Below are 16,276 nucleotides of genomic sequence, written 5' to 3' on the forward strand. Positions count from 1 at the left end.
ATTTTTAAGGCCAGCAGAAGGTGACAGCCCACCCTGGGAAGTGGCCAGGGCACCCCTGCTCCCACAGTGAGAGCCCTGGGGCCTTCACACCCTCCATTATCTCCATTCCACACTGAGCTGATGGTCTCATTGACTTTGTGACTGTGAACTGTTGATGTGGGAAATGTCAAATCATAAAACTGCAGGAAATCTTATGAGTGTAGAAGGGAAATGTTGTCCTTCAATGCAGCCTCTTGCTCTGTCTCTTGCTAATGTCCAGTCACTTGGTCCAGCAGGGAGAAGACCAAGGAGCAAAATCTTCCCTGATATGTGCTGTAGGTCTGTTATCTGGCTCTGAGCAGCAGATCGAAGAGGGAGGTTATGCTCTGTGTTTGCAACTGAAAATGAAACATGATAACATCTCTAGAGTGGAAAATTACAGAGCCTAAGCGCAAGTAAAGCCTGTAGCAGTAAGAATTCAACACCTGACAGAGCCAGGGCTGGGGGCCTTGGGGTGCTGCCTTCATCTCACCATGGCAGGCCCAAGGCTCCTCTGCCCTGAACTCAAAAATGAGGGGTTTAACATATTCCTGCTCAAAACCCGCGCCAGTAGGAAATGACAACACGGCGCACTTGGCATGCAAAGAGAATAGAAACACATGAATTTGCCAAAGAAATCCATTCAGAAGGGAAGGGGTTATTCTGCCTGGCCAGCAGGATGTGTTTCCCCATAACACCCACACTACTCTTCGTGCCACCCACCCACCCTGGAGGACGCTGAAGGCTCTTGAGAACACCTGAGCCACTGGCAGGGACGCGAGGGCTGAAGGCTCTTGGGAACACCTGAGCCACTGGCAGGGACAGCCCCACCGCCTCTTACCTGGGTCATCTTGGCGAGGTCCAGCGAGGGCCGCTCCTCCTGGACCTCCTCGGGCCTCCTGCGCTTGATGCCCACCTTTTTGTCGTTGAGGACGCAGGGCTGGGAGCGGCTGCGGGCCAGGCCGGCGGCGCGGCGGCCCAGCTCGGGCGTGGAGGCGGGCGTGCTGCAGGCCGAGGGTGCGCCGTACTCCGAGCACGAGAAGCGCTCGTGCGAGCAGGACAGGGACCTCTGAATGTCCACCCTGTCTCCCCCGTGGGCTCCAGCAGCCGATCTCCTGGGCTGCCCAGCGCAGAGCGGGTTGGAGCGGGCGGGCAGGCTGAAGCTGGAGCTCCTCTGCATGGTGGCGAAGCCGTTGGAGTAGCGCTGCACACTGCCGCCGCTGTAGCAGCGCCTCTTCTCCACCGGCGTCCACACCTTGGAGCCCAGGGGTCTCCACGAGGTCCCACAACCCGACATCTCATCCGAGAAGGACAGAGAGCGGCACTGGCGCTTGCTGGGAGGGGCGGAGGGGTGGCCGTGGGGGTCGCTGAGGCTCAGCTCCTTGATCAGGTTGGTGACGGAACAGGCGCCGGCTGTATCCCTGGGCCAGCGCGAGCCCTCCTCGCCCTTGTCCGACAGGCAGTCCCAGATGCTGGCGCCCGGCTGCTCGAGCTGGAGTGGACATTTCCTGCTGAGATCTCTCCATCTGTCATTTTCTGTTTCGGAAAGGAGAAAAGAAAGGGGGGGAAAAAAAAAACAAACAACACACACAGGCATTAGCGTTAATTAATTCCGCGACTCGCTTTCTACGTCCATAAACAAAAAGAGTAGCATATGGGACGTTTTCCAGTACAAATTAATTAACTCTTGGAATATGGTTTCCTGAACTGCCAGCAGAGTGGGTTGTGCGGTGTAGATGGAGAGAGAGACAAAGTGACAGTCCCAGCAGGAGCAAAACTGCTAGAAGAAGATAAAAACATGCCTCTGAATATTCCAGGTTGCACTAGCTAAGGGGAATTCAGCAGTGTAAAATGTTGTGGCTATTGGTTATCTCTGGGCTAAATCATGTCTCAGAGGTGTGTGGTTTGTCCTGGGCTCCACAACTGACAATTGCCTGAATTTACAGCTGAATTTAAAAAACATGGAATCACAGAATCGCTGAGGTTGGAAAAGCCTTCTAGGGTCGTTGAGTCCAATCATTAACCCAGCACTGCCAAGGCCACCACTGCCTCATGTCCGCAAGGGCCACGTCCACATGGCTTTTAAATCCCTCCAGGGATGGGGACTCCACCCCTGCCCAGGGTTGGACAGCCCTTTCCATGAAGAAATTTTCCCTAAAATCCAATCTAAACCTCCCTTGGTGCAACTTCAGGCAGTTTCCTCTTGTTTTATTACATTTTTACCTGGAAGGAGATCCCCACCTGGCTGCACTCTCCTGTTAAGAAATTGTGCAGAGTGAGAAGGTGCCCCCAGAGCCTCCTTTTCTCCAGGCTGAGCCCCCTCATCTCCCTCAGCTGTTTTTATCAAACTTGTGCTCCAGACCCTTCCCCAGCTTCCCATGGACAGCCACGGTGGAAGAGAGGATTAAGGAGGATGATCTCATTCCCACGCACATCCCACTAACAGCAAAAGAGGAAAGCAAAGCACCCTCAGGGCTGGGCTGCCCTGCAAAGGACAGGGCTCTTTGCAGATACACCTTCAACGCTCAGCAGGAAAACCATGGCAGGACAACCCCGCCAGCTGCTGCAGTGGAAAAAAGTCATCAGCCAACAGCCTCTCCCCAGTGCCTGTTTTTGTCGTTGGCTGCTGCACACACAGCAAAGCCGTGCTGGAGAACCCTCGCTGCCAAGTTTCACATGATTGTATCTAAACCAGGCGATATTTTGGGGGCTTTTTGGGTATTTCCACTCAGGCAACTGAAGGATGAATTAAAAGCCGTGCCCAGCCCGCAGCTGCAGGTACCAGCCTGGTAGGAAAGATGCAACGGTGCAGAACGCTTCTGACTAAGGTTTCAAGTCAGGAGGTCAGATTTGGGGCCCCTTGCACCACTCTTGGCCAATTTTCCCATTTCTCCCTTCTCCAGCTGCTGCCATAACAGCTCCAGCCACAAACAGCCTGGCTCTGCCCGCAGTAACCGCATGGCATTTCAACTGTTGCTCTCCTCATTTTAATAAACACAATGAAAAGTGAGAAATCTGCTCTAGACAACTCCATCTATGTTTAGATCTTTATTATTTTTCCTTTGTACTATGCTGCCAGCAGAGAGATTTCTTGGGTCAGGTCAGCAGACAAAAGAAACAGAAATAGAAGCCGATTTTTCATGGCAAGCTGCCACGAGCCTCTGGCTGGAGACTGTACAAAAGGCCTTGGTGAGGAGGATACGGGACACCTTCCTCTTTCACCCCTGCTTCAGCACAAACAGCTATAAATCTTCCAAACCTGGCAAAGAAAATGGTAAAAGCACCACTATCCCCAGCCCCAGCTTGGGGTTATTTGCTTTTCCCCTTGCACAATGTGAGCTGGCACAACCTGGCCCCTCTGAGTCCCCCGCCATCACTGACCAGTCCCAAAATACCAGGTAGCCCAGAAAATGGGTTTTCAGTGCAAGTAGGAAGCAGGTTGTCCTGAAAAAAATTGAAAATGGAGTAGTCTAAGGGCCGAGGGTATAATTAAAGAACTCTGGAAAGCCTTAGTGAGGAAAAGCAGCTGGTTTTCTGCTCAGTTTTTAAAGACTAAGAGTCCCATCCTGCGCACATTGATAACGATAATTGCACTGGAGCCATTAATTCTGCTGCAGTTAAACATGTATTAATTTTTTTTTAAACTACAAACCTCAGCCTGGTTTACCCTGAGGCAAGCAATTTGTTCCAGGATAAAACCCACCACGAGAGCCCTTGGTCTGCAAGTGAGCTGCCTGGCTGGAAAACTCTCCTTTGCCTGTTGGAGAACAAAGGGACAACCAGAGCATGCTGTGAGTGCAGCCTGAGGGGCTCTTGCCCTGCTTAAACAGGTCCTTCTTGGCTGTTAGTGTCCCTGGATGAAACAGCACCTTACTTCTGGATTTTGACTTAAAACTGAAAAAAATAAACATTGACACCTCAACAAAACCCAGCTGTTCTCTCACAAAACCTTCACTGCGTCAAACAAACCCTCATGGTGCTCGTGGGCTGGAGTCACAGCCCAAAACTGGGGACATGGGTGTTGTCCTCCATACTTGAGAGCTCTGCACTGCCCCACGGGGCACAGGATCCACCCTCAGAGCACCACAGCCAGGTTTCCAAAGGCTGAGCTCCAGGAGCTGCAGGAGCAGCTCACAGACACATCAGGCAGCTCAGTGATGGCCCTGAGCTTTCTATATGACTGCTGTGCCCCTCTGGTGACACAGAGTAAATTTTACTGGCCACTCATAACCACAGAGAAGGGTGTAAAACCAAAATGCTGACACAACTTTAACTACAGCGACACAAATGTGCTGCTATAATATTTTTACAGTTCCTTTTTATACATAATGCATGATCCTTCTGCTCAAGTTTCCTCTACGTTCTTTTCCCATGAAATAATTTACATTAATACATAATTTATTGTGGCAACTTGTAAAGCAATTAGAGGTTTCAATCAATTTTTCTTATCCTTTTTGGCAGATAAATTCTGTTTGGAACCTAACCCAAACATTTGTCTGGGCACAGGTGCACATCCAATTCCCTTTTTTTCCATGTTGTTCAAGTGGAATTTTGGTCTCACAGTTCCTGTGCACAGGGGAAAAGGCAGCCTGCATTTTCCACTGCCCCCTGTTTATGTTCAGGAGATAATTTCAAAGTGTGGGACACATTTAATGCTTGTAATTAGCTGATGGCAGTGCCTGGGAGCATTCCTAGTGCAGAAATAAGATCAAAATATGATGGGCAGAGCTGTGCTTCAACGGGAAATGAAAACAACAGCCCCAAAATCTGCTCTGGAGATTAAACACACCTGTGGGCTGTGGGCTCCTTGTGCCAACAGCCTGCATGGGGGAGGGAAATCCCAACCTTGACAGTGAAACCTGCCCAGCTCTTCAGTGGGATGCTCTGGAGAGGTGTATCTGCTCCAGATACACCTCAGCACAACTCCCCCAGCAGCTCCTTCTCTCTGCAGGGTGACTGCGTTTGAATGTGCACCAAGATGCTCCTCACTGATGGCCTTTCCAAAAAAAAAAAACTAAAATCCAGAAAGCCCTGGTTCAGCAAGAGGAGGCATGAAGCCTGGCAGGTGCTTTCAGGATGGATGCATTCAAGGGCCATCACCCCGATGAAGGGGTTCAAGGCTGGACTTGACAATCTTGGAGGTCTTTTCCAACCTTCATGATCCCATGAGCTGGCTTTTCTCCTGGTTTCTTGGCTCTCCTCTGTCACCCAAGGATGGTGAAAAGCCACTTCCAAGAAAGAGCTGTGCAACAGTGAGCCCAAGGCTGCAGCCCTGCCCTGGCATGCTCAGAGCAATGATGCTGCCAAACATGGTGGAGGAGCGACGTGACAGTGCCAAAGGACAGACAAACTGACCTGAGTGCCCCATCCCTCACCCTGCTCTGCTGCAACACCCTAGGAGGGCAAACTCAGAGAGCCCTCCAAGGGAAAATGGAAATGATGGCTGCTTTGAAAAGAGCACTTCCCAGAGGATGAGTGCAGGATCTGTCCCCAGTGGCTCAAAGCCATCCTCCTCCTCCTCCTCCTCCTCCTCCTCCTCCTCCTCCTCCTCCTCCTCCTCCTCCTCCTCCTCCCTTTTACAACCAGGGCCAGGACTGGGATCCTGCATGGGCAAGCACCTTGTCACTGCCTCAATAAAACCCTGCCTGCAGCTTCCCTCAGAGATAATTTCTTGCTTACACAGAAAGCAGGAGATCACAACTGTCAGCACACACCCACTGAGCTTCTCTTACTGGGTCAGGTTGGACAGGGCTTGGAGCAACCTGGGACAGTGGAAGGTGTCCCTGCCATGGCCAGAGGTGGAGTGAGATCATCTTTAATGTCCCTTCCAATTCAAACCATTCTGGGATTCTATTACTTTTGACTTCCTGTATTGGAATTTTTTTGTCTTTGGGTGGATAGCAAAAGGCATGGGCAGGGACACCTTCCACTATCCCAGGTTGCTCCCAGCCCCATCCAGCCTGATTTTGAACATTTCCAGGGATAGGGCATCCACAGCTGCTCTGGGCAGCCTGTGCCAGGCCCTCACCACTCTAATGCCACAATTTTCCAATATGCCACCTTTTTCTAGCACAGATATTATCACTGGGAACCTGCCACGGAGACTGCTGAGGAAGGAAAAGGAAAAAAAGGAGGGAAAAAATACCAAACCAGCAAACTATCCATCAGCAGGACAATTCTCACACTCCTGGGTGCTTCAAGGACCCATCAAGGAGAAGGGAAAGCAGTAGTTGTTAATTTATAGTTTTAGGCATTTCACCTTTAATCTTCCTTCAAGCAAAGGGCTATATAGAGATAAAACCCAATCTTTTTAGTAATATTATCATTTCACTGGCAGAAATATTTCTCACAAATCTAAAAGCCAAAAGATTATTTAGGTCACCCTGAGAATTGGACCTAACCATGCATCATCCAATATATCAAGTCTTTAAGGATGTTTACTCAATATAGTGAGTTTGGTTACAATCTATAATCCATTTTCAAATTCTTGCAGTGTTTAGTACCTTACAAGAAAAGCTCCAGAGTTTGGATGATGCTCTCCCTGGCAGAGGCTGAGCTTCCCTCTGCCCTCCTGCCCCTTGGCCACAGGGTCCAGAAATAAACTGCCCTCCTGCCCAAAGCTGCCCTCATCCCAAAGGTATCAAAAAGGTTATTTTCTAAGATTCTCTTTTATCTAAAACCAAAAAAAAAAAAATCAGCCAACGTCCATCCAAACCTCCCACATAGGTAGGACTGTGAGTCTTTGCCTCATGTTGTCTGAGCTACCAGTCCAAACTTCACTGTGTTTATTTATCCCAGTGCTTTCAACCAACAGGGACTTGGCCCTTTGAACTAAAATATTCCCCAAGTTTTGCATTTTGACAGTAACTTATTTAAAAAGCCAAGCAAGTTTTCATCCTGGGTTAGTCTGTGATTGTGGCCTACATTTGGGGAGATAATTCACATCAAGAACTCTCGGAGAAAATAACTAAAATGAAACCCAAGCTAAGCAATGCCCTCACAGGAGGGAAGGATGGGCTCCTCCTGACTGGGCATGACAGGGACCACAGCAGGGCAAGCTGAGGTCAAGGAGGTGACATTCAGTTCCCTCAGAAGGAGGATAATTTGGCAGAAGGCTCTGTAAAAGCTCTTAAAGACAGGCTGCTCCTCAATTAGGGAGAGAGTCTGTATCTGCTGAAGAGCCTGCCAGTGCCACAGTGCAAGACAAAACCATCTGATTTGGGTTCTTTGTTCCTCACTCATGTTTGAAAGGCAGGGGAGAGGGAAGGGGCTGTCTCTATCCCTTCTTGACTTTGATTTTCATCTGAAAAACCCCACAAATGCTGTCCATCTCCCCAGACTGCCAATGGCTGGAGCTATCAGAGAGCTTGGGGACATCTCCTGTCAGTGCATGTGCTCTCATTAACACTAATGAGAGCTGTGCCCATGAGCAACAGGGGCAGCCTCTTTGTCTGTGGAGGGTTGGCTCTCACAGCAAGGAGCTTGGCTCAAACTTGACCTACAATTTTAATTGGGTTTTGAGGCCTGGCCCAGTGATTGGCTCCCTGCTAGGAAGGCCAAAGAGAAGAGCGCAGCAGCACATCCTGTGGCACTATCAGTGTTTCAGCATCATCAGCCAAGGCACCAATCCTCCATCCATTTTGGTGGCTGTTCAGCATAAAATCTGGTAGCAAGCTCTGACATAAATGGCATCAAACATATTATATCATGGCTCCTGTCAACAGCAAAAATGAGACATTTTCCTTATTGTTTGAGGCCTGTGCAACCACTTTGTGCAGGTGGTAGAACATCTCAGTGAGAATGCTGTTATTTATTGCTTGCATCATGCAAACAGTCTTGGGCTGGGTACTCAAACACAACCTCAGACCCCAAATGTTTATCATCTCAGCTGTAAGAGTAGCTCTAAAAATAAGCAGATGTAGCAAAGGGGAGGGGAAAGGAGATAAGCAATTCACTCAGCAATGGCAACAGGGCACAAAAAGTACCTCTGGGGGGGAGAGGGGCACAGGTGTGGTGGGGTGGGCTGCAGGGCAGTGGTTTTGGAGACATCCAAAAGTCAGGACAGCCTCCCACCCATCACTGTGAGGAAGTGGGAGCAGGGGAAACACAGAGAGAAGTTTCTGTACTCACCCATCACGCCACAGGAGAAGAGGGTAGGTCCTTGACTCATCTTTGGAGTGTGCTGCAAACAACAAGAAAAACTATTTCACTTCTCACAGACCCAGCCTGGGCATCAGACACCACCCTCCAGCCTGGGCAGAGCCTCCCATGGCCCTGATCCAGCAGGGACCAGGGGACAGACACAGCCACCTTTCCTCAAGAAAATCAACTTTAATTAAACTCTGGGCAGAGTCCTTGACAAGGCTTGCAGACCAAGGGTCCTGCAGCCAGCCCTTACCTCAGGGAAGAGCTGCAATGAGGTCCCAAAACTCTGGAGAAACTAAAATGGGAGCTGCAATTCAATGGTAATCCTGGATTGGGCAAGAAAGGAGCAAAAGTGGTATCTTGAACCTCATCCAAGCCCATTAAGGCCTCCCCACCTAGGTACAAAGCAGCTATTTAGCTTTTTCAAGCATATAATGTGTTTCTAAGGCAAGGTATCCTCACCTCAGCACTTCTGGGGAGTCTGCACTCAGATTGTGCTGATTTGCACTAAAAACAGAGGGAAATGCCACTGCATGGGTACAAAATAATCCTGGTTGCTTTTCACACTGTTTTTTTTTTTTCCTCAAGAATTTTCCTCTTGACAGCGTAAGAGACACCATCAGACTTCTAAAAATGAGCATGGATGGGTTCACATGTAATAAATCAATATGTTACCCACAGCTGCATGCCATTTCAGCTATGCCTGCAAAAACACACTTTCATACTAATTGTTCCTTTATTATCCCTAAAAATATCCATATTCTGGCTTCTGAAGTGTCTATCCTGGCAACACCATCCCGTCTGACTGGGGCTTTACATCATCTGAGGGAAGCACCAGCACAGCCCCCACGTCCATCTGCACTGCCATAACTGTGTTTTATCTGGCATTGGGCCACTGCACTCACACCTTCCCTCCTGATCCACGTTTCACACGTTGCCTGCTCACATAACTATAGAATCTCACAATGGTTTGGGTTGGAAAGGACCTTAAAGACATCCAGTTCCACCTGGGCAGGGTCACCTTCCATGTGTCCAGGTTGCTCCAAGCCCCATCCAACCTGGCTTTGGACACTTTCAGGGATGGAGCAGCCACAGTTTCTCTGTGCCAGAATCTCCAGTGCATCATGAGGACTGGAGATTATATAATAATAATAATAATAATGATGATGATGATGATGATGATGATGATGATGATGATGATGATGATGTACCAAAAGACGGCACCTGAGCAATCCAATAAAGGCTCCCACCTCCTATACAGAATGCTGGAAATAATGAGTGTAGAGGGATAGGGAGGCACAGAACAGCTACAGGGTGTGTGGATGTGGAGAAGGTAAATAAGGGTCAGTCACCTCTGGGGCATGTGTCACTTTTCTGGGTGAAGTGAGGATATCTCCATCTGTCAAGCCCCACCTTATGATCCATCAGCAGAATTAATCAGGAGGCAGAGAGGACAGGCAGCTGTCTCCAAGGAGCAGCCAAAGTGGAGCAGAGATGGAAGTGGGACAAGCCCCAGAGAAGGCAGGGGCTGTGCCAGTGCACATCTGTGTGCCAGCCCCAGAGAGCAGGCACTGTCTGCAAGGCAGGAGGGAGAGGAGCCTGACATATGTCCCATATCGAGTATAATTAGCATTTTGTAAGAATTTTCATACCAAACTGGGAGCTGAACCAAAGGAGCCCACTGGCTGTTGGCAGGAGGCACTGCCCCAGTGCTCAGACATTTATTTCCTTTGGGTTTCGCTTTTTGGCCTTCCCCATGAAGACAACAGAAAAATTCTTGCTTTCTTCAGTGGATCAGCCTTCTTGTGATTGTCTGCCCAATTTAACAATCCAGGCAACCCAGCAATTCCCCTTGTGGACCCAGGACTGTCCCTGCACTCCTGACCCAGCCCCAGAGCTGTGGGAAGCACTGGGCAAACACAGGAGGCCAGAGTTTTGTGTTACAGCTCTGCATCTCTACCACCAGACACCCCGAGCACCCAGCCCTTCTCTGAGGAGGAGAAGAAATTGCTCTCACCTGCCCCTCTGCAGCCAGCTGCCCTTCACCTGCCCCACACACTGCCCAGGGCACAGCTGGCATTGGAAGATGAGGCTTCCCCCTTCCCTCCCTGAGCAGCAGGAGCTAACACTACAGCAAGGGTGTTTTTCTTAATGTATCAATACCCTTCCCAAATCTCACCCTTTTAAGGCAGTATTTTCCACTGCTGCTGGCTTGCTCACCTTCTCCTCTGCCTTTCCCTGCCAGGGCAGCCTGCCTTCACCCCAGCACAGTGTGCTCTCTGCCTGGGGAGCCCAGCTGGACACTCTGCCATCCCCAGCAAACTCAGGCTTTTCTATTTCTTTTATGTTCAGAATGCCCATTTATGGCTCATCCTGCCAGATGCTTCCTGCTGTGTTCCTGCACACCCTTATCTGACACTCTCAGAGCCTTTGGTCCAGTTTCTCCTCAGACCATGCCCATCTCTCCAGGAGAACAGAGGGGCAAATGGCTCCAACCAGCCTTGTTCTGATGGCTCTCCATCACCCTGCACCTCCTCATTTGCTCTGACCCTGCCTCCAGCCTTGGTGCCCCTTATTTTCCCCTACCACAGGTACACTCAGCCCTCACAGCATCCTTCAGTTTGTTTGACACCCCTCATTTGTTTGTTTTTTGTTGTTGTTGTTGTTGTTGCCAGCTCGTTCAGCATGGTGGATTTGCACCTCTCCAGGCTCCCAGAGAAATTAGCTACCACAGCACTGCCCTTCACCATCTCCCACTTAATCCTGCTTCCCACTTGCTCATCCTCCTATTAATGATCAGCATCTGTTCTCTGTCGGTGAAGCAACTTCTCACCTGTGTTGTTCACAGCATTGATTTGATTTTTTTGTGCTGTTTATCCCCTTTGGTGCTTACTGAAATCCACATATGCAAAAGCCACAGCACTCCAATCACTTAGTAATCACCTGCTCCTTGGATATTAATGCAGCTTTGTAGAAATCAGCACTACAAACCACCTAAAGATCCATCCCTGCAGGAAAGAAAACCCTTATTACAAAGCTACAGCAAAGTTCTTGGCAGTGAAAGACTTCTGAGCAGAGATTTCACAAAGCTTACCAGCTCAGTCCTGCATGTTACAGAATCAGCACCTTTGTTTTCCCGAGTTTTGGTTAAGATCATCACCATGGTAATGCAGTCCTGCCTCCATCAGGGTCCAGGCAAAGGGTGCTGGCAGCTGGGGGCTGGCAAAGCTCCTCTGTCAATCCATGATCCCCCAGGAGAGGCTGGGCCCTGCCAGCTCCTCGGGGATGTGCAGGGACAGCCTCGGGGTGGGGAAAGCTCCTGCACAAAGAGAGAGAGAGAGAGAGGAACAGCTTTAGGGGGGTGGATGCACTGGGCAAAGGGGCAAGCACTGCCCAAAACCAGCCTGATGGTGGCTGCTTGAGGGGTGTGTTTATTTTAGGATCTTAAACGTTGTGGATGTCCCTCGGCTCCCCACCAGCACAGCATGGGGCACTCACAGGAGCTGTTGGAAGCACACAAGTTCTACACAGGGACACAAGTATTGCAGGCAAATCAATAAAGTTTCCTCTGAATTCTCCATTTGAAGAGGGGACTGGCATCCCCCATACTGAAGATACAAAAGATTGAAAGAAGAGCTCATTAGAGCTCCAGGGTTGATCTCACAGAAACCCTTTGCCCGCAGACCAGCTGGGAGCAGATGTCCAGCAGAAAAAGCCTCTCCAGCATCATTATGGCTGTGAAATCCCCTGGATGCACCTATCCCACCCAGTCCCTCCATGATTCCCCATCTAGGAAGAGCCCTGTGGGGAGAAACACGAGGCGAAGAGTCTGCAAGGAAGGAGGGACAGCTCCTTGCCCTGAAACCCTGAAACCCTAAGGGCCACACCATGCCTCTTGATCTCCACCTATTTCTTAGGTAGTTTTAGGTAACAAAAGTTAAGGCTGGACAACAAGGAGGCTTTTGAAATGAAAACTGCAAGCCAGCTCATACAGCCCTGACCAGGAGCCCTGCCTCGCCCCCTGGCATCCTCCCCAGCAGATTTATTCCCTTGTCAAGCAGACAGATTGCAACTGAAATCTGATTACCGAAATCAGCGTTTTCCCCAAATCACTCCCCTAATCCTGTTTCTCTATTTTGCTGCTTTGCTTGTTAATGCAAACAACCAAACTCACCATGTGCACAATCCAAAGAGCACAAAACACTGATCTTGTACCATCCAGTCAAAGCCAATTGTGATGTTTAAGGATGATAGATGAAAATGTTCCACTAGGTATTAACGCTTATTAAGCCATGAACCGATATGGCTTCTCTTCCCAGCTCCTGAATCATCCTGTCCATGTTTACTTGGATTAGAGCTTGCAGTGGTGTTAAGAGTAGCTCATTTAAAGGCCAGCTGGCTGGTAAAGAAAAATCACCTTCTATTATTTTATGAGGACAAAGTTCATCCAGAGTGCAAAGCCAAGATTGGGAATCAATACATTTTCTGAAGATTTACTGTTCCCAAGGGTGCCTGGTCCAGTCTCCAGCTTTCTGTGGGATATCAATGGAATCATAATTTACAGCTTACTGGTAACTTCATCATAAACATCTGGGCAGCCCAGTGACCAAGTGAAAACTGTCAGATAGAAAAGTAAACATTTCAGAGTGTCAAAATGACACAAAATTTGTGAGCAGGGTTGGATGGGATACTGGGAAGGAATTCAGGCCCTGACACAGGTGCCCAGAGCAGCTGTGGCTGCCCCTGGATCCCTGGCAGTGCCCAAGGCCAGGCTAGAGCAGCCTGGACAGTGGAAGGTGTCCCTGGCAGGGGGTGGAATGAGATGGTGTTTAAGGTCCTTTCTGAACCACACCCTTGTGTGACTCTGTGATTTCCATCTATCCCAATCTCAGCTGTCCCTGACCCTGACACAGCCAGGAGTGCTGGCTGCAGTGACAAACTCTGTGCTGGGAGGACAGTGGGGCACCATTGGCACAAAGATCAAACAAGGGTTCAGAGCAGCCTGAAAGCAGCTAAGCACCTTCACCAGGTATGATTTCTCCAGGAATAATTGCCCTTCCCTGAGGTGATGGATAATGCTGCAGCAGCAGACTCGGGTACACACCCAGGCAGGAGCAGCAGCAAGTACAGACAGAGGCTCCCTGCCCTGGCCAGGATGCAGCACACACCATCATCACACCTCCCTGCTCCTCTGCAAGCCCTGCAATTAACACAGCCCTAATGACAGGCAACACAGCAAAGTGCTGCCAAGCTGGCAGCCACCACCACCCCCAGCACTGGGGCTGAGGCACTTGCAGGTATCAGCAACTTCAGCCACTGCTTGGCTGGGTTTTGGAACCATCCCCATGGAGAAACTGCAGTAAAAAAGGGAAACTTTCCAGTGAAATGTGATCTCTGGCTCCCCATCCTGCCTCCCAGGGCTCCTGACGCACGGCCCTGCCCTGTCACATCCTCTGCATGCAAACAAGTGCCATGGGACACAAACTGCAGGGCCAGGATGGACCCTATTGATGCTGAGGAGGAAACCACTGTGTATTTATAGCCTGCATGCTTTCACACACACACACACACACACATGGTAATAAAAAGATGCTCTGCAGGGACCATTAATTACTTTAAGAAATGTATTTCCTCATTTGCAATCAGATAAAGGAACTGTCTTCATCATGATGTCAAGGTTAAGTTTAGAGCCACGGCCACTGGGATTGACACAATCTCCTGAGCTCTATGAAAAGCCCCCAAGAAACTCTAGGGCACAGAACTCCCCAAATTTTAGTAAACCCTGCTTTCTACATGGTTCAAAACACAGAGCAAGCAGAAGCCTCATGTGATCTGTGCAGTGGCAGAGGTGGGAAGAGGTTTCTCTCAGAGCTGCTTTCTAGACAGTATCACGCCTATGGAGTGTTTGGCTTGGAAAAAAAATAAGTGAAATGATCCAAGTCTCATCCACAGGCTTGAAAGATAAATAAGATAAATTCTGGGGAGCAAACATGTTCCTTGTGAGGCACCAGCACAGCCTTAGAGCTGCTCACAGGGGACAAACAGCCCTTCCCTGCAGGGGGGTCTCACACATGACTGTGTGACACAGCAGGCTCCAGCACCACGCACAGCCATGCCCTGCTCACCTGCTACACTGAACTGCATGGAAAGGACCTCAAGATGCAGCAAACTGTCTGCCAGAAGCTCTGCCATGGCTGGAGGGAGCCTGAGCAGTGACCAGTGTCACATCCCCATGCAAATGATGAAAAACGTCCCCACAGAAAGGGTTACCAAGCCTGGAGTGCCCATCCCTGCTGGAGGGATTTAAAAGCCCTGGGGATGTGGCACTTGGGGACATGGGTTAGTGGTGGCCTTGCCCATGCAGGGGAAACAGTTGGACTCCATGATCTCAGAGGTGTTTTCCAACCCTACCAGCTCCATGATTCCATGGTCTGACCCCCAGAAATTCCTTGTGGAGATGACTGAGGACCAGCATCACACAGATTTCCACTTGCTGTGGGATCACCACCCTCAGCACAGAACACATTCAACCCCTCTCCAGCTCAATAATCCATCTCCAGCCACACACACTGACATAAAACCTACTTACAGTGGAAAGGGCACAGGGAACAAGGAGCTGGAGCTGTGTTTTGCATACTGATACATCTCACAAGCAGAACAGTGAGAATTCTCTCAGAATATAAATCACCTGCCCCTGCTGAATTTTTAATGCTGATCAAAGTGAAGAAGCCGTGACCCAAGCAGGACCCCACTCCCTAGCCCTGCCCCAGCAGCATTCCCTGTGCTGTGCTCGTAGAAAATGGCTGAGCAAGGAGCCTCTGGGATTTCTGGAGTTTATTCAATGCAGGTTAGACACACGTGTCTGAAGAACCAAAGCTAATCCTGTTGGATTTTCTGCTCCTTTCTGACCCAGAGATGGGGCAACTGAGAGGTGTTTTAAAAAACTTTTATTCCATTTTCAGTCTCATGAGAAGGGTGAGGCAATACAGATGTTATAATTCACACCATCACAATCAGAAGATATTTTCTAATTACAATACACTATAAATGTAGTCCTACTACAAATAAGTCCTGCTACAATACAATTTTAATAGTTCTGTTTCTCTAAAGTATCTAATCTTATTTACAAAGCCATCCTTTGAAATTTGTTTTTAGTTCAGTTTTTCTCTTGACAATGTCTGTCCTATTCTATAGTATTTCTAAGTCAACATTTCTTATCTCAAAGTTTACATACAAATATACACTATGTAAAACTTGTGTTAAATTTTTAAAATTTTCTACAAATCCATTTCCCACATAATCTCTCCGGGCCAAACTCTGAGCATGATTCTAGGGCTGCACCACCATCCCACCCTCACCAGTGACACAGAAATTCCCTCCACTGTGCACACCTTGACTTCTCTGTGCACAGCTGGTCACCCCCTCCCAAACCCTACAGGGGGCTACAAAGAATTTGGGGAAAGAGCCAAAACTGGTGACTGTAATTGAAAATTGTGGGGTTTCAGGTTTTCTGCAAGCATAACACAACAATATTCACCCAAAAAAAAGTCATGCCTCTCTCCCCATCCTTCCACTTTTTAGAAGTGATTTGGGCTACACTGAATCTCCTCATGGCACAGCCTGTCTCACCCTCAGGGCTTTGGACAATGCCAAGGGGTACATCTTCAATTTCTTGATTTATTGTGCTAGGAATTTGGAAAAAATCCACAAAGTCTATCATTTGCATGTAGCTCAGTCTGGGTTTATTTCCTCACTCAGGCAATAATTTGTCTTCTGCAACAGGGCTGAGCAGGCTCAGCTCTGGGCAGTTTGTTCCCCTTGCTTGAGTCTATGACATTAGAGAATATTGACTTTATTTATGGGGTGAAAACCTCCCATAAATGTGAAAGATGCCATTCAGGGCCCGAGGAGAAATCTTTACACTCCGGAAATGCCCCATGGACCAGTCCCGAGCAAACAGGATCACGAGCCAGCACACGTGGCCTTCAAAGGATGGAATTTCCACGGAGGCGGCTGCTTCAGGATTGTCCCCTGGGACTCTGTCAAGAGCAGAGAGCTGCCCCAGGATGCCCAGCCTTGGCAGGAGAAAGGCTGCAGCCCTGCCCATGTCTCC

At 49.1% G+C, this 16,276-nt stretch overlaps 1 protein-coding gene across 2 annotated transcripts in view; it reads right to left on the reverse strand.

Annotated features, from left to right (window-relative positions):
- The window catches only part of FAM53B (family with sequence similarity 53 member B), a 46,277-nt gene that overhangs the window by 17,681 nt on the left and 12,320 nt on the right, over positions 1-16,276 (reverse strand). For both annotated transcript variants that reach the window (XM_036386157.1, XM_036386158.1), the window contains 3 exons: positions 11,258-11,482; positions 8,149-8,200; positions 860-1,554 (listed from right to left, as the gene is read on the reverse strand). In XM_036386157.1, coding sequence (XP_036242050.1) covers positions 860-1,554; positions 8,149-8,200; positions 11,258-11,326 — 816 coding nt within the window. In that variant the 5' untranslated portion in view covers positions 11,327-11,482. The remainder of the gene's footprint in view (positions 1-859; positions 1,555-8,148; positions 8,201-11,257; positions 11,483-16,276) is intronic.

Source organism: Molothrus ater, chromosome 8 (genome assembly GCF_012460135.2).
Source record: "Molothrus ater isolate BHLD 08-10-18 breed brown headed cowbird chromosome 8, BPBGC_Mater_1.1, whole genome shotgun sequence".
In the NCBI taxonomy this organism is placed as follows: domain Eukaryota; kingdom Metazoa; phylum Chordata; class Aves; order Passeriformes; family Icteridae; genus Molothrus; species Molothrus ater.